This window comes from Seriola dumerili, unplaced genomic scaffold (assembly GCF_002260705.1).
Source record: "Seriola dumerili isolate Sdu_G_001 unplaced genomic scaffold, Sdu_1.0 BDQW01000291.1, whole genome shotgun sequence".
In the NCBI taxonomy this organism is placed as follows: Eukaryota; Metazoa; Chordata; class Actinopteri; order Carangiformes; family Carangidae; genus Seriola; species Seriola dumerili.
In genome coordinates, this window is record NW_019174546.1 from 5,143,736 (window position 1) to 5,158,635 (window position 14,900).

At 43.1% G+C, this 14,900-nt stretch overlaps 1 protein-coding gene across 3 annotated transcripts in view; it reads right to left on the minus strand.

Annotated features, from left to right (window-relative positions):
- greb1l (growth regulation by estrogen in breast cancer 1 like) overlaps positions 1–14,900 on the minus strand; it is a 49,159-nt gene that overhangs the window by 3,033 nt on the left and 31,226 nt on the right. For 2 of the 3 annotated variants that reach the window (XM_022757963.1, XM_022757964.1), the window contains exons 9-32: positions 13,020–13,157; positions 12,758–12,883; positions 12,091–12,228; positions 11,165–11,350; positions 10,604–10,903; positions 10,354–10,482; positions 9,997–10,131; positions 9,235–9,435; positions 8,895–9,075; positions 8,142–8,331; positions 6,792–6,928; positions 6,271–6,613; positions 5,645–5,760; positions 5,028–5,260; positions 4,333–4,889; positions 4,026–4,131; positions 3,765–3,911; positions 3,501–3,640; positions 3,081–3,242; positions 2,680–2,884; positions 1,435–1,597; positions 980–1,207; positions 743–884; positions 449–649 (exon numbers count right to left, since the gene is read on the minus strand). In XM_022757963.1, coding sequence (XP_022613684.1) covers positions 449–649; positions 743–884; positions 980–1,207; positions 1,435–1,597; positions 2,680–2,884; positions 3,081–3,242; positions 3,501–3,640; positions 3,765–3,911; positions 4,026–4,131; positions 4,333–4,889; positions 5,028–5,260; positions 5,645–5,760; positions 6,271–6,613; positions 6,792–6,928; positions 8,142–8,331; positions 8,895–9,075; positions 9,235–9,435; positions 9,997–10,131; positions 10,354–10,482; positions 10,604–10,903; positions 11,165–11,350; positions 12,091–12,228; positions 12,758–12,883; positions 13,020–13,157 — 4,604 coding nt within the window. The remainder of the gene's footprint in view (positions 1–448; positions 650–742; positions 885–979; positions 1,208–1,434; positions 1,598–2,679; positions 2,885–3,080; positions 3,243–3,500; positions 3,641–3,764; positions 3,912–4,025; positions 4,132–4,332; positions 4,890–5,027; positions 5,261–5,644; positions 5,761–6,270; positions 6,614–6,791; positions 6,929–8,141; positions 8,332–8,894; positions 9,076–9,234; positions 9,436–9,996; positions 10,132–10,353; positions 10,483–10,603; positions 10,904–11,164; positions 11,351–12,090; positions 12,229–12,757; positions 12,884–13,019; positions 13,158–14,900) is intronic. The other variant, XM_022757965.1, reaches the window with a different exon arrangement.

Sequence of the window (14,900 nt, forward strand, 5' to 3'; positions counted from 1 at the left end):
TTTCCATTCCAAACACAAGAAATGTGTGTAGGTATGCAGATAATGAAGCTGTGCAGAGTGTGTGGACTGTTAACACCTCATCTGCACAAATATGCATGGTTGGCATTCATTGTTTGCACATGTGCGTAAATGCAGTTTCCTCAAGCAAAACAGATGGTGAAATCATGCAACATGCTTCTCTGTGGGTTAAGAAAACTCAACAAACTTTGGCTTATGAGAACATTCAAAAATAAACTCAGTCAGCAGGTTTCACTTTCTTTTTTTTTCTTTTTTTTTCTAAGAGCGGTTCCCCTGAAACAGTATGTTCAAATATATGAAATTCAGCATGAGCCCTTTATCCCAGAAGAGAGCAGTCTGACTGTTAAGTCTTCCTGTAGGTTTAAGTTGCAGGGAGGATGCTAATAGTCCTCTCTCTTGCTTCCAACTGCAAACTCCTGGGAGCTCTTACCTCCGGGCTGATGTTGAGGTAGCTGTCGATGGACAGAACTGGGTTGTTTCTGTTTTGAACAGCCTTTGGAAACAGTCTATGGCTGCAGCTCTGCAGGAACCTTTCCAGCAGGAACTGGGCCGGGGCATCCAGGAGGGTCTGCTCGCTGTCTGGGGCACAAACGTACTGGGACGGGCTGATCGGAGCGGAGTTTTCTATTTCCTGGAGAGAGGAGAAAGTAGTTAAGTGTTAGATGGTGTTTCATATTGTTAGAAGACAAAATATATTCAATATTGTCTGAGTAGTGACACCTACCATGAGTTTAGGTTTGACCTGAAAGTCTTTGCTTCCCCCAGTTGGAATGTGTTTCTTCATCAGGCTGAAGTAGTTGAAGCGACACAGCAGCAGCCCACTACTGTTCACCCTTAGATTGAAGTCCACCTCTTCACAGCTGTACCTGCATTAAAATAAAAAAGAGCGCGACCAAAAACATCAAGACACTGCACACATCACTATATTTGCGTGACTGGCTACCGTCTCCTACTCACTTACCGATTAAGGTCATACTGAACATTCTGCGTCAGGTCCACGTTGAGCATGACGAAGTCGTGGAGATGACACCGGCTGAAGGGGCGGCTGGGAGCCCTGCGAGCCAGGCCGCTGCTCCACTTGCGAGTGCCGCACATTGCGTACAGGGAGATCTTCGGCGTGGATTCCATATGCTGCAGCACCGTCTTCAGAGACACGTTGGTGAGGGTTGGACTTCCATCTGATGTCTCGCTGAGAGACAGAGCAAAAGGAGGACAGGGTACACAAACATGAGAATGTGATTTTGGGTCAATGCAGTTTGAAAATGTTAATTTTTTTATAAATAAATTATAAATATGAAATTTGAACATCATAAAAAATTAAAAGCTAAAAGTATTCAAAAGTGAATAATAATTCGTTTGAATTACGGTCAGCGACTCCTCTCTCTGCAAACTTCACAAATCACAAACAGTTACTACCTGCCGCCTGCCGACTGGTGGACGTTCCAGAGCACGCAGGAGTCGTCCATCATGACGATGAAAGGCCATACATCTTGCCTCCTGACACCTTGCTCCTCCAGTCGGTTTCTCTCCAGCTCCAGGTTGTGGTATGACAGCTCTTTGATCATAAAGCGAGCGGCGCCTTAAGCAGACAGGAGCGAATGTGTCAATTTTTTCATTTATACTTTCTCAAAATTGTTACACCTATCATGCCCTTCAGCCAAAAAAAAAAAAAAAAAAAAACAGAGCTGCAGGAGGGAATAAACAGCGCAAATTAAATTGAAAAGCTGAACATTAAATTTGAAAAGTGTGTGCACTGGATGCAATACAACTTTACAAGTGAACTCTTAAAGTTTCAGAAAAGACAGAGAAGTCAACACCGTAAGGGACTGAGCATACATGTTTAAATATTCAGGACAAAGTGTACTGGGTCTATCCTGACAACATATATTGCATGTGGCCACGTTGTCACTAGACAAGGGTGTCTTAAACTCACTGACCCCTGTTTCCACTTATCTAAGAGCATTTTAGTTTAGTTACACCCATTTCAGACAGGCCATGCACCTGATTGGCTTCCTCACAAATCAGACTACTGCGCTGCACATTATGACTCTCTCCAGTTGGTCAAGACGATGTTTAACGTTTTACCTCGTGTAAACAAACCATGAAATGTGACTGCAATAAATGTAGGACTGTGTATGATAGATTGCAAGGTGACGTCAACTTAAAGCTACCACAAAGGAGTTTTTTTGACCACATGTAGTGCTATGGAGCAATGTTTTTATGAGTGGGTTCTTGTTTGGTCCGTATCATGCGTGCACAAGAAAATGCGAGTGCAAAAATTCAAAATATTCAGAAGAGGTGAGATTTTTTTCAGTGAAAAACACTGGATGTAAACAGAAAATTAGTTTGTTTACAACAACATTTTAAAGGACACCTTTGACTTTATTCAAGTTCACCTTCATAAAAAGAGTAAAACACTGGGGAGATGTGGTTTATTGTGTTTGTGTGATTGATCAAAAGTGCTGGACATTGGTATAAGTTTATTTTTCTCCAAATGAAGCCACAACATTTATAATTTCTATGTGTTTATAGCATCTTTCAAACAATCCTGATGGCATAAGTTTGCTGTTTGTAGTAAAACGATACCCATCCTCCACAGTGTATCCGTGGAGAATTCAATACAAAGATAATTCAGTTCAGTTAAGCCAGTAAGTTGCTTACCAACTCCGGCGTTGTTGAACATAGCCGGCAGGACGAGCAGGATGTGGTTGGGCCAGTACTTCCTGTAGTGAGGCATCTCAAATTGCTTAACCACAAGGATGTGCACATGGGTGGCGCCCTCAGTGGCGTGAAAAATGTTGAGCAGCCCGTGCTCTTGGTGTCCCGTAGTCGGGGTGAAGATTGGACTCTTTAACAGATCGGGGTCCTGGAGACAGACAAAGATAAAAAGAAAAGTAAGAGTGTGAGTCAGCTGAGATAAAGACTGCAGAACGACTCAAAGGAGTCATTTCTGACGGATGCCTCCGGGTTTGAACTTTAGCTGTCTTTAGATATATACTTACCTACACATTGAAACATCTGTGTGCTTTTTTTTATACACGGGGAGGGAGTGGTAAACTCACCTTGCTGGAGACCAGAGGCAGGCGCATGCTCTCCAGGTGGCTGCCCTGCTGACTGAAGACAAAGTGCTGCTCCTTTGCTTTGGGAATGACGAACTGGAGCTGGACCTCTTCCCCCAGCATGGACGAGCAGAAGGTGAAAGCATGAAAGGTGCACTCCGACAGCTACAACACACACAGACACAGACACAGACAGACACACACACACACACACACACACACACACACACACACACACACAGATATGCATTATTAACACAGAGAGGTCACCATTAGACATGACTTCAGAGAGTAAAAAGCTTTCAACTGTCAAAGTATTTTGACAGGTCAGGATATATAGTATGCAGGTGCATTTATAAACCTGCAACAAGGCAGCAGCTGAGTGCCTCAGATGTTTGATGTAAGTCTGTGGACTGCACTCACCTGTGAGGCTGGGCCTGCTTCACAGTAGTGGTGACACTGCTCGCAGTGATGAAAGGCATTGTGGGTGGCAAACCTGCTCAGACGTATAGACTTGGTCTCTCGTTTGGCTGGTGTTTGGCTCTCTCCTTCCTGCTTAAAATCTGCAGATACGAACATAAAAATCAAACACATTCACGAGTGTTTCAGTTAAATCAACATCCATTTACTGCACACGTTTATTTACAAAAGCAGATTAAAACGCTGTGTTTGCACATTTCTGCTGACCTTTTAAGAACTTTAGAATCTTGTCAGAGAAAACAGGGCTGGCCTTCCTGAACTTAGGGTCTCGGGGGTAGGGGTCAAAGGGCAGCTTTCGAATTTCCTCAATGTCAGGCCACTGGGTGTTTACTGGAGTTGTAACCTCTGATGTTTCTGAAAATGAGAAAAAAACTGAATCAAAACTGAATTACCACTCTGAAATATCTGATAAATGTAAGAACATGTGAAGTCAAAATAAGTGACACAGGAAGTCAAAGCAATCCTCACCCTCCTCCTCTTCCTCTTCCTCATCATACACATCCACCTCCAACAGTCTGATGAGCATCCGGAACAGGAGACGGAGAAACTGCAGGTAGGCACCAGTTTTCCCCACCTAGCAAAGGACAAAAAAAAAAAATCCTCCCTGTAATACTGCAGTGACTGAATTTTGCATTTTCAACAGGAAGAGTAATAGCAAATCAGCATTATTGATCAGTCATCCATCCTCAGCTTATCCGTTTTTCTATCTGTGAATAGCTGATATTCATTCAACAGGTCATATGATGCAGGGGAAGCAGTACTTGTGTTTTGTTACCTGTGGCGGTCCACTGAGTAACAAGCGTCTTGGATGCGACACCGTTGGAGCCTCGTAATCGGCATGATGCTGCCTGGCGACGGTCCACTGGCGGTAGTACATGCTCTGCTCTGCCCCCTGCAGGTTGTGAGTGATGAGGGGCCTCAGCGGGCTGCTCCATGCCACATCTGCATGAGGCAGCAGGGAGAAGGAGCTCAGCTGACTGCCCGACTCCCCCGCCAGCAGGTTGTACGCCGCTCGCGACATGATGACCGTCCGCGGTGACACTCGAGTGGGCTTAGAGTCTTGGCCGCACTGCGTGGACTGGCTGGGCCTCTGGGGAGAGGAGGAAGATGGGGAGGGGGAAGAAGAAGAGGAACCGGAGTAGAGGGAAGGAGGGGCCTTGGAGGCTTTGGAGGGGTTGGAGCAGAGCTGGGAATCGCACTCTTGCTTGAACACTTGTGTCACCGTGCCCACGTCTGCGATGGCGGCACCTTCAGGGGGGCAGGTGGAAGTGGAGGGCTTCTGGAAAGAGTCTGCAACATCAGATGAACTGACTCCGTTCTCTGCCAAAGAACCTGAGTGAAGACATGAAGAAAGTCAAATGTGAAAAGATAATAACAAATTTTGCCCTGTAAAACCGCAGCACAGTAGGTTGTTGTGTGTTTGCATCTTTAATCTTAAGATTCAGTGTCTCAGTGAGGTTAGGGACTAACCCGAAGTTCTGGTTGCAGCGCTGCCGTTGCTCTGAGGTCTTTCCAGCTCGTCTCCATCGTTCAGGCTGGTGGCAGCCTTCTCTCCGTCTGATTCCCGAGGGACTATGGTCTTCTTGGGCTCATGTACAATACTCATGGACACGTAGGTGCAGGCCAGACCCACCTCCTGCTCCAGGGCTGTACGAGTCAGGTAGCTGGAGTCTATCAGACGCAGGTCGCTGTATTTCAGAGACCTAGAAGAGCACAAGCACGAAGAGGAAGATAGCTGCTGAGAAATGTTCATATATTTGGAATTTGCGTTCATGTATATTTCCATGTTCTCTCCCACAGATCTTTCATTTTGAAAATACATAGCCGAAAGCTAGAAGGTGCTATAAATTTACTGATACTAACACAACACCAATACACGACACGGGACTGACGGACTGGGTGCAGCACAGAAAGTAACAGGACCTCTCTTGTAGAGAAGATAAGACACACTGAGTGAATGCAGATTTGTAAAGCAACACTCGCATAAACAAAAGACACTGCAACAGCAAGAGCAATAATAGATGAGAGAGAATCTGATATACTGCCATGTTGAATGCGTAGTGTGGTATTGTGAGGTATGAAACTACCTGGGGAAAGTCTCTCCGAGAGGGTCTTTTCCCGTGAGGATGACGATGCAGGGCAGCCCCTCCAGATCCTCATAGGTGTGCGGTACCCAGTCTTCATTCTCACAGCCTCGCCATGCCTGCAGCAAAATGCAAAACACAATTAGTGCATAATGTTTGCTCATGTTTAGTTTTAGACACTGATAATATAGTATTATTAAACAATGGTAAATATTTAGTAGTCTATTAGTAGTCTAAACTAAAAGGTGAACACTGAATGCTGTTCAGAAGATGAATAAAGCCTAAACACATGATCTGTCAGCGTTTCAGTGGAGAGGTTTTGGTGTTTCTGGTGGTTTAAATTAGGTTTGAGATATCGATAGTCTGAGAAAAAAGTCTGAGAAAATGAAATGAGACAATTCTGAGAATAAAGTCAGCTCCCTGATAATTACTTCAGACTTCTCTCTAAAACCCAGTTTCATCCAAATTCTATCTATTTAAACACTGATGTACTTGAGTGACTCAGTCATGGATCTGATTTCAGAAACACATCTTGCTTGAATAAGCCAGAGTCCCTTTGTTTAAATATCTACAATTTTAGTAGAAAGCATGTTGAAAAGAGCTGACTCATGTTTTCACGTCATTCTCACCCTGAGGCGGCTGGTGAAGTTTCTGGGCAGGTTGAGTTCAGAGGCAGGACTTCCCAGGAGCACAGCGAAGCACAACTGGAGCCCCAGCTTATCCCTTACATCCTCCAGTCGTTCCCGGGCCAGCATTGCTAGTTGTAGTGAGGGGACACGGACCAGCAGCATGTGGCCCCGGCCCTGGGAGCCCTGTCTACTCGGGGCATTGATCAGGTCCTCCACCATAGCCAGAGTCTCTGGGGTTATGTGGTCTCTCAGAGACGGGGACGAGGTCAGGGCCATCATGGCCTCAGTGTACTGCTGAATCAGCAGGTAGCTGCGTATCACCATGCTGTGTAGGTGCGGATGTCTGGGACAAGAAACAGAAGATTATTGTGAGCTTTTCAGGTCATTGTGTTATTTCTTATCATCACACTGACAGTTTTGAGTTTCTGAAAATGACTGACTCCTTCAGTTTTCAGTGAGTGCCATTTGACAAAAGGCAAGTGTAAAAGATTTAACGTTGGATGACAACAGCCCATACTGACCTTTCCAGGAGAGTGTGGACCATCTTCTCAAAAGCATCATCACAGCGCAGAATAGGGCTGGCCACGCCCCACTGCAGGGAGCTGCTGTAGTCCCTCAGGCCAAAGTAGACCACCTCACTAGGAGACTGCTCCCCCTGCTGGAGGAAAAGTGTACATGGCTGAGTCTTCATAGTAAATTACTGCATCCACTAAGAACATGGCATATTCTCTTATCAGTGCAATTTGTTCTCAACATTTGTGCTTCCAAACCTTTTCAGCTTGTGACTTCTTCAAATGACAAAGGCAATGTTCAAGAAATAAACCTAATTCTGTGCAGCAATTTTTGTCTGCTTTCCTTTCCTGCTAATTGTCTCATGACCACGTAGATTTGTGTGACCGTAAGTCTGGCCTGTTATGATAAAGGATAATACATAATACAGAGCGACAATAACATTCTTCTGCTGCTGTGAAATACAAAACTGAATTTGCATGCACTTGAATTATTATAGAATTATTATATTTTTAGTAATAGACAGTTCGGACAATTTTATGCATTAAAGTATTGCAATTTAATGTACAATGAATTAAATCCATGTCTGATATCTTTTTTTAAGATTCAGTGGTTATAGCGCAAAAGATGTGTCATATGATCAGAAATATTGGCAAATCTGAAAGAGCAGCGAAGCTCCAGTTCACCTTCCTGTTAATGTAAGTGCATTTCCATCCACCAGGTGGAGTAGCAACACCACCACATTTACAAACTGGCATCTCTATGTTACAATAACAGTGTAATTTGACAACATTTAGAATTACAATGTCTTAGATGTCAAACTATCCCTTTATACCTTTTACTGAACCATATCTCTTTACATTTGTTTGATTTTGACACCTTGTAAATTGTAGGCTTTTTGAATATAGCTTCAAAATTCATGAGGATCAAGCAGATAAAAAAAAAACATGTATTTAGATTCTGGAGTTCCTCCAGTGAAGATGTGCATCACAGACCGAACTGATACATTACACCTACAGCGAATTAGGTTTATCTTGAAGGATAAACTGAAGCAATTTCTAAAAATATGCTCACCATTTATTTCTTTTCTCCAACAACGCACAAATGAACACAAACTCAATAATTCTAAGTAGTGCTGGGCAGGTGGGTGAAAGGGTAATTAGTCGGTTATGCCTTCCTTTTTCCTTTTTCTTCCTCCTTTCCCTTTCTTTTTCCTCTTTTTTTATTTTATGACATGTTTGTGAATTAGTGTAAACATTAAAGGAGCCCCCGAATTTGTCTAAATTGAAAAAAAAATCCAATAAAAATATTTGATATAAAATTTGTAGAGGCTATTCTGGTGTCAAAATGAAAGTACTTACCAGACTGTTGTTAGAGGGCCAGTGAACTTCGTTGTGGATGCTGATGCGGGACTGGCGGGTCTGCAGTGTGTATGGGAAACAGCTGACCTGCAGGACCAACAGGTTCATGGCATCTAGGACTTCCTGGCAGTTCACCACCCGGTCAGCGAGACCCTGCAGCTCCCCATGGCACACAGAGCCGGACAGAGCACTGGACAGAGGGTGGGGCAGAGTGTTTGAAATCTGTGATGGTTATTTTTAGATTCCTGCAGGAATCCTACCATAGCTGTTAAAAAACATTTCACAAATAAGAACTCATTTAGGGGCATCGTTCGTGGAAAAGCTTTTGCATTTGCTCCTCTAACTACTTAGTGCATTGTAGGTCATTCTCAAGAAAAAATGCACTAGAAAACAGGAAGTGATCTATTTTATGTTTCTGGCAGGGAAAACAGCAGTTTGCCTGGATAAACAGAGGGTCTTGGCATGAGCAGCAGTAGCAATCTTTGAATAGACAAAAAAAAACAAAAAAAACACAGGCATCCCAAATGATGTGGCCTAGATTTTTACCAAGATTCAAGGTTAAAGATTTTCTGTATTTGTTTTCTCTTGCTTGCAGCTGTTCTCCTCTCTCCACTTTAATCAGAGTATAAAAAGGGACAATGGCACCGTTTGCAGCCACAACAACTCATATTTTCACACAGCCTCAGATTATCAACAGAGCAAAACAATGTCAGCTCTCATAATCTTTAAGTGGGACTTCCTATGTTTCCGTACCTTGTGAGGTCAACGTGTGAGTTGTCGTGAATGAGGACAAACAGGGTGTAGGGGTTCTGTTTGACTTTCTTCATGAAGGCCTCCATCCTGGCGTGAACGTCACCGTCCAGTCGCACCACATACTTGTCTGATTTCTGATGGGCTGAGGAGATGTCTTCGATTCCCAGGTCCACAAGCACCCCTGAGCAAAGAAAAAAAAAACAACAAAAACACAAAGAATCAACAACGAGACTCACCTGATTTCGCCACAACATAATGAAACAACACTGGATTGGACTCCACTACTCTATAAAATTCATCCTAGAATCTTTTGTTAGTGTCGTTGCTGTTGGACGCAAACCTGATTGTCGGATGCGCTGTGCCGTCTGGTGCACCAGAATGTGAGAGGGCGGGACCAAAACAAGAAAGTCCACTTTACAGAAGCGCCCCAAGTCGAGGTTCTGGGTCCCTGAGTCGGCGATGGAGCACACTTGAGAGAGAAGGCTGCGAGCCACACTCAGCTGGTTCGGATAGATCTGGAACACCTTATTTAAAAGCTCTGCTGCAGGAAAACGTAGAAGAAGAAAAATAACTTCATAGCATCAATATCGTTGTTGATTTAATGTGCAACAAAATAATAAATTGCCTCAAGTAATACAGATATTTAAAATGTGGAGAATACTGCTATCAAAGACAAACATTGCTATAAACTTGTTGTAGTTTATAGAGTGAAGAAGTCTCACATTAGCAGCTGACCAGTACAATGAAGCTATATAGCTTTTGACTAATAAGAGGCCGTGATATTCCTGAGTGAAACAGGACTATGGCCATGGTCTGGACTTTAGACCCACATGTGCCAAATGCCAGTAAAATGTGGAGTTCACTAAAGTGGTCAGCAACATATTGAGCCATATTTTGTTTCCGTGGTGTTTGCTTAGTGTTTGGTCTTTGCCTCACTTTTCCTCTAGTGCACTCTTACTCGGACCATGAGCCACTTGATTGGGTGACATAATTTTATGTCAAATAAATATTGATTGTTTTGGTTGGTAAAAAAAAACAAAAACTGGCTACTGTGCTTTGCTGTTCAGTTTTGGACAGTGAGTTCGATGGAGAGCAGTCAAACCTCTGTCTGAGGGTGGTGACATACTGGCAGCCTCCTGAGAGTGGATGTGGTCAGTGACATCCCCCTGAAAGGGCTGGATGACCTGTCCCTTCCGTCGGCGTTGGTATCGCACCAGCTGCTTGTCCAGATTGTCCCCTAAAAACAACCAATCACAACAGTCATGCAAAGAAACGGAGCCAGAGATGGGGGTTACAGCTGCACCCAAATATTCCCTTTCACATATTGTGCAATCACACAAACGCAATAACCACAAACATCATCAATAATGTATGTGTGACACCACATGCATTCACTTTATTTCCTTCATCAGATAACAAGCAAAACAAAGAGCGCATGTATTGCGGATGCAGAACTCACCTAGTGACGTGGTTTTGAAGTGAGACGCCAAGATGCTGACTTTCCCTGTGATGAGCTCATAGCTGATTTCTTTCAGAAACTCATTGGTTGTCAGCATGCCTTCAGCTAAGGCCCGTGCTTGGTATTTTCCTGTGTTCAAAAATTGATTTAGATTTCATTACTGCAAAGTCAATATAGTCAATTAGTCAATATAAGATATGAACAAAGTCCAAATAATGATGAAATGGGTCAGCCAGGCTACAAAACTCACCCAAAACAAGCACACAGAACTCGTTGCTGTTCATTTTAGAGGCACATATGATGACCACATAGGTAGGCAGGCACTGCTGGTGCTGAGGACCATCACTGAGAGAACGTAGTGACTCAGAAATGCCCTCTCCCAAGGAGTTATGGGTAACCACGACTTGGACGCTGCCTCCAGAGACGCTGGCTTCCAGTCGAGCCAACCAGGGCAGCTGGGACGGAGAGATGGCGGGACCCCCGGGACAGCACAGCATGGCCTTCAACACTATCTGCTCCAGCTCCTCCCTCAGTGGAATCTGCTCGGAGCCTGCGGGAAATATTGAAATATCAAAACCATCAAACCACTGATGAGTCATTTCGAGAAAGGTGCACCTTAGTTCACCTGGGGTCATACATATGCCAAAGTTAGATATTTATTTTGCCAGGGATGTGTCTGTGTTTGAATAAGACACCAGCATCTCATGGTCATCCACCCCCGCTGCCCTGTGTGTTTGATAAGAGCCACCGTGCAACATTCTGGTAAAAACAAATGAGAAAGACATAATGTGAGGTTGTGTTTGCTGCTTACCTAAACGTGCAAGATACTGCAAAGTGAGCAGAATCATCGTCTCCACACTGAGTAGCTGATTTCTGTTGACGCCCAAAGTCTCCAGGGTTTTCTCTGTCAGCTGGCTGCTTTTATAGCAGCTGACCAGCAGGGGGCTTACCACTATATCCCCGACATTCCCATAGAAATAAGGTAAAGTGCCATGCCCTGAAAAGAGAAGTCTTCATTAGACATAACTGAAACATATAGAGGCAAGAAATATGTGATAACAAGTAAATATAATCTGTAGCTTGTTCTAAAAGTAGTTAAAAGTTCAGTTGAAAGTTTGATTTTTAGATACTTATTTTTTGAAAACAAGTACAACAGGGTTAACATCAGAGTTTAAATTGGGGATGGATACAATACAAAATACAATGGGCATCCATCTCATGGAAAATTGTCAGACTTCTGGATCAAATCAAAATATGAGAGAAATCACAGATGTTTTCATTTTTAAATAAGTTGTGTCATCTGAATATGGGCTGAAATACAGGAAAACCTCTGAAAAATAGATATCTCTCTATGCTAGGCACGCATGAGTGTGATGAATGTGGGAATATAGCACAGGGTAAATTTATCTGAGCTCAGCTTTCACTGAAATAGAGTTGAACTATCTTTTATGGATGAAACATTGTTTTGTTAGTCAACAGTATCAGATAGCGATATGATGAGAGACATTTGCAGCAAAAACAGTGAACCACTCATATGTCTCTCTAACTTCGCACTTCTAAAAGTGGCTGATTATCATCACCTGCATGACTTAATTTTCAATTTGCTTTGAAAACTTATTCTGAAAATGTAAGATTCTGTTTTTCTGAGATTAGCAATGGTTGTTTCGATGGGTGCTGTGAGATGGTGCTTCATTTTCAGTATAAAGAATGAGCAGATCACTGAAATAAAGCTTGTACCGATGAGGATGACAGGGCGAACACCTGAACTGGTAAGCAGGTTGTCGGGGACGATGACCGTCTCTCCGGCTGTGACAGGTTGGGGCTGAATGACTCCAGCTGCCGGTGGCTGAGGAGAGGACACTCCTAATACAGAACCTGGATGGAATTAAAGGAATAACATGTCAATACTAGGATTAGTCTTAGGTTAAGCTTTACCATATTAGCTTTTTTAGATTAGCCAGAAAACACTGCATTAGCATTTGTGGCTGTTGTACTCTGATCACAGAAAAAAATTTGGGAAGACAATTTATCTGAAATAATGGTGGTATGTATAACCACAATTACATGATGTGGCAGAAGTCTTTTTCAATCATGCAATTTTTAAAATAATTTCTGCTACAAACTCTCCATCTCTATCTCCATGGAGATGCTCAGTGAATCATCCCTAACAACCAGACGTCAGGGATGTGGTATACTTGTCTCCAAACCAGAGGGAGGGAAGAGGGGGGTTGTAAACAACATAGTCGGCACAGAAACACACCACACACATATACACACAAAGCGAAATTAACATAAAAGGAGATACATGACATATGAGGTTCAATTTACAACCCAGCTCTGACTGACTCATGTTAAATACATTAGAGCTCAAACAGTCATTTTGACAGGGGAAGCACGAACTGACCTGGGGAACAAACAATTGGTCGGATGGCTGGAACAGGGACTGCTGTTGGTGGGACCGGCACTAACGAGGAGGGATGCCAGCTCCGGTGGCGCTTCTTCGGAGGGCCCGAGTTCATGGCAGAAGATACTGAACATGAAAAACAGACACAGAGAGCAACATCAAAATAAACAATAGAGCAAAAGCACCAGGTAATGAATATATAACATGTTGTGCTCCAACAGATACGTGAGTTGATTGTCAGAGAGGAAAGAGAAGGGCTGACCTGGACTGTCTCCTAAGTCAGCTGTGCGATAGCCCTGACCCTGAGGCCCTAAGGAGACCTGAGAGGGGCTCAGTAAGGGAGGACGCCCATCAACACCCAGACCATTGGTCGGCCCGTTCACCCTCAGAGCTGTGGGTACTGCAAAAACAAACACACAGATGCACACATTAAAACACTACACACAGTTAAGACTGTACATTTAACCATGCACAGATTTAATTAATGTGGAAACATGACTAAGAGGCTGTGCATAGCTATGATCAAAATGCATACATCTTGCATACATCTTCACAATTACAATGCTAGCAAGCTGATGTTTAGGAGGTAGGATGTTTACAATGGTCACCATCTTAGCTTAGAGTGTTAGCATGCCAACAACTGTCAATTAGCACTACACACAAAGAACATCTGAGGCTGCAGTATTTAGTCACAAAACAAAGTTTTGGACAAATTCAAAATTTGACCTAATGGTGGTGCTAGAGGAAAATTCATTAAATCACAGCGCTAATAAAGTTGTCTTCTCTGCGGATCATGACTATCTATAAGAAAATGTATGGCAATAGCAGTTGAGATATTTCAGTCAAAGTGATGGACCGACCCCCAGACAATCACTGCCATCCCTAGAGCCATGCCACCGATGTGGCTAAAACAATATTAGTGATATTAGTGGCTAATACTTAAATAAAATGTACATCTAAAATATTGTCATAACTGTAATTGTCTGCAGGGACAGAGCAATACATAAAAATGAGTCAGTACTAACAGTGGCTTATTGATTTCCTATACATGATTGTCTATTGCCAATGACCAGATTGGACTTTTTCCAATCTCATATTCACTATGTATGCAATACACCAAAACATTGATTGGTATGTGTAGCCTTTGCTTGTCAATATCACAACCTTGTAAAGGGGCTAATGGATAGCAAGGCCTTAAAAAGTCATTACAGCATTCCTTCTCCCAGTATTGATTGGTGTGTAAATACTGTATAAGAGCACACACACTCATGTGTTTGGGTGTACATGTTACGTGTGTATGTGTGTGTGTGTGTTTGTGTGTGTGTGTGTGTGTGTGTGTGTGTGTGTGTGTGTGTGAGTCTGAGCGGGCCATAGCAGAGGTTAATCTTGGCTCCATAGTTAGCCACAGCTCCATCTGCCTTAATCTGAGCCCTTTATGGCTTGGACCCACGTTAGAAAAAACAGAAAAAAAGAAAACAGCTGGAGCTAAGCAACCCCCTTTTAACATAAGGCAAGGCCATTGAGATATCACTCACATAAAGGCAAAGGCTTATCAGCACTAAATCCTTGCAAATTGCCAGTGTCAAAGCCTGGATGCTAGCTAGGAATGTGGGTGTTGACTGAAATTTATGGCAGTGTATCTCATTATTGCTTTGTTTTTTTGTTTTTTATATCATGCATTGAATTGCAGAATGAAATTAAATTGAAACCATGCAAAACTATTGGTGTGCTGAAAAAAAAGAGCTTTACCTATTGGTAGAGTCTTGTTTTCCAGGGTGTGGGAGGCCAGAGGTTTGAGGAAAACTGCAGTCTCTGCTGAGGTCCTGCGACTCCCGAAAACACAGAGGATTGTTTGTGTCGTGTCTCTGTGGGTGTGGAGAATCTAAGAATGATAAAACAGACGTGTAATAATATAAAATCACGTAAACTAATCTTACCAACACTCCGTCTGGTGCATGGTGCCTTGCTTGTGCACCAGACTGGGCACATCAGAGACAGTAATTTTGTGGGGAGCAATCTTTATTGCTGGCGCCTTCCCATTAAGCCGTCCTTGGCCCCATGTTGTTGTTCTGCCTTTTGAATTGTGCAAAGAGTATACTTATGCACACAAGAAGGTCTAAGTTAATAACTGGCAACCCCCTTC